Below are 2,739 nucleotides of genomic sequence, written 5' to 3'. Positions count from 1 at the left end.
CCACCACAGCAGGATCCCCCTCCTCCACCACCGGAGCTCACAATGACTTGGGCAGAGCCCCCGCTGCTGCCCCCGCAGCAAGAGGAGCCCTGCGCCTGGTAGCTGGAGGAGCTGCCCCCGTGGCAGCACGAGCCCCCACTGTGGCACCCCCCGGACTGGGAGGACGTCTCATGGCAGCCTCCGGAGCTCTGTCGGGAGCACATCTTTGAGCAGTGACCCTGCAAGGAAGAGCATGCTTGTTACCCAAAGGAGGCCACTGCTGTTGCACGGACCCCAGGCAGCAGCACCAGTGTACCACTGCAAGCAAAGCCTCCAGAGTCACCCAATGCCCTTTCCTTTACGTAATTTGTCATCCATCCATCCCAATCACACATAAAGCCTTTTTCTGGCAGGAGAGCACCAGATTGCTAATCAACCGTTCATTTAGAGTGTTTTATCTCATAGTTGTTCCATCTGGATCTCTATCCTCCTGGAACACTATTTACAGTATTATGGGATGATCCTGCTTCTGCTGATATCCACAAAAAGTTAAATTCACCAAAGGAACCTTCCTGACCATCAAGCCACCACCCATCAGGCATACTCCGCCAAAGCATTTCTGTTTTGTAAGCGCAAATATCAGAGAAGCATCGCTCCCTTCAGCAGAAATGGACTTACCCTTCCCTGTTCTGGCAATACAGAGAGCAGAGCAAAGCTGAGCGAATGGAGCACCTGGGAGACTCAGCAACTTTTATACCGCTTCTAGTTTTCCTAATTGGGATGTGAGGCATCCAGAGGAATGGCGATGGGTGTATTTACGAGGCAAACTCTGCTCCATCAGCCCACTTGTCCTGACTCATCGATTCAGATCGATGCCTCTCCGGTGCATCACTTCCTAGGGTACTTGAAGTGTAGCTGTGGATATCGCGTGAGCTTTGCCCCCGTGGCTGGGGCCGTGGGGCTGCAGCTAGAGCCCCCCACCCACGCTGGGAGAGGCTGAAGGGGTGGTGGGTGGCAGCAGAAGTGACCCTGTGGTTATTGTACGCGGTGGGCTATGGAGATGCCCAAGGGAAAGGAGAGAGCTGCACTGGGCAGGACTGTAGCCATGGGCAGCAGACGGGGGCAGAAGGTTCCCCATGACTCTACTACCCCAGCACGCCCGTCCTGCCTGCATTGTGATGTCCCTTGCAGGAGGGGACGCTGCCCCTTGCAAGAGGGGTGAAGGCACCCAGCCCGGTGCTTGGGCAGGGGGGTCCCGGCTCCAGTCCCTTCCTGCCCATTGGTGCTGCTGGCTGGACTCCTCGCGTCCTGATTGGTGCAGGCTGGATGCCCTGGGTGCTGATTGGTACTGGCTCGGTGCTCTGGGCGCTGATTGGTGCAGGCTGGATCCCCTGGATGGGGCAAGCAGGGGATGGGATACGCCAGCCTGGGCTGTGGTGGCCAAGCTGGGCGCGGGGGCTGAAGCTGGGACAGCAGCAGGGGCACCTCAGTGTCACCTCAGCTCCCCAGCACCTCCCGCTCCGATATTTACCCTCAGAGGCTATTTTTTCTTTTCAATGTTAACTTGCCAGCTTGCTTGAAGCAGTAGTAAATGGGAGCGGAGCAGCCAAGCTGCCTGCCAGAAGAATTAAATGCTACTGTTTATTTCCATTCCATGCTGCAACTGCTAATTGCTAGAATAAACCACATCAAAGAAAGCACTTCCCATAGGGAAACTCCCACTGAAGACTCATACCTGGAGCGATGTTTTACTCCTGCATGAATGAGGAGCTCCCTTCTTGCTCCAGGCTCAACATCTCCACCCTTGGAGGGGCTGCCTGAAGTCCTGCCCCTGCTGCTGGCTGCACCAGGGGGGCAGAGCGGGAGCTGGGGTTTGACAGACCCCTCGTTTCTCTCCCAGTAGCTGGTTGGTGCATCTGTGACCACCGAGAGCTCCTTCACTGTGCACGTGCAAGGGGCTCAGCCTCACACCTGTAATGCTGCCTTGCAATCCTTTGTGCTACAGTGTAAGAGTTTTTGCATCTTTCCTCTCCTAACTTATCTACACCTTCCTCTGGCATTTCATGGTATCTGGGTGAGGTAGAGAGACTGCTTGCAATATTTAACTTTGTGGGACCTTGTCTGATGGGTCAGGGTCAGGTGTAGCAATCAACATTACAAGACGACCTGAAATATTTACAGAATTCAAGATCTCTTCTACGGTGGGTTTTCAATGCATTTGTGGTCTGGAGTTTTATTACAACAACATCACCTCAGAAGAAAATCATAAGGGAAAAAATGCAAAATACATGTTGTAAAACAAAATCCAACCACTCAGACACTGAAGCTCTCTAGAGCAGCAAGTTTTATTATCTTGTGCAAGTGTTAGAAAGTTGAGGCAGAAAATGGACATATCAAAAACCTGCATCAATGCACAAGTTACATACCGCCAGAGGTTCTGGTCAGCTGGAGAGGTGAAGAGAAATATTCCAATGAAGAGAAGAAAGAAATCGCATGAGTATTCTTACATTTTATAGAGAAAGAAATAAATGTGACATTATATTCTGGGCTTTCCTGTTACAAGGTTCTCTTCTAAAGCCACTACTTATGTTTAGTCTGTGGTGGCCAGGAGATTGGTTGGGTCTGCTGCTGAATGGACATACCCCCAGAGCTTGATGAACCACCTCCACCAGCACCTCCTCCAAAAGAAGAGGAACCCTGGCTCTGGCCAGAACCACCTCCACCAATAATACAGATGGATCCTTGGCCCTGGTGGCCAGA

The 2,739-nt window shown here is 52.4% G+C and overlaps 1 protein-coding gene across 1 annotated transcript in view; it reads right to left on the bottom strand.

Annotated features, from left to right (window-relative positions):
• Positions 1-2,739, bottom strand: part of LOC118178172 (loricrin-like) — a 6,895-nt gene that overhangs the window by 3,562 nt on the left and 594 nt on the right. The window contains exon 2 of the mRNA XM_035346463.1: positions 658-668. Within this exon, the coding sequence (XP_035202354.1) occupies positions 658-668 (11 nt within the window). The remainder of the gene's footprint in view (positions 1-657; positions 669-2,739) is intronic.

Source organism: Oxyura jamaicensis, chromosome 25 (genome assembly GCF_011077185.1).
Source record: "Oxyura jamaicensis isolate SHBP4307 breed ruddy duck chromosome 25, BPBGC_Ojam_1.0, whole genome shotgun sequence".
Classification (NCBI taxonomy): Eukaryota; Metazoa; Chordata; class Aves; order Anseriformes; family Anatidae; genus Oxyura; species Oxyura jamaicensis.
This window is presented reverse-complemented; position numbering and strand designations above follow the sequence as displayed.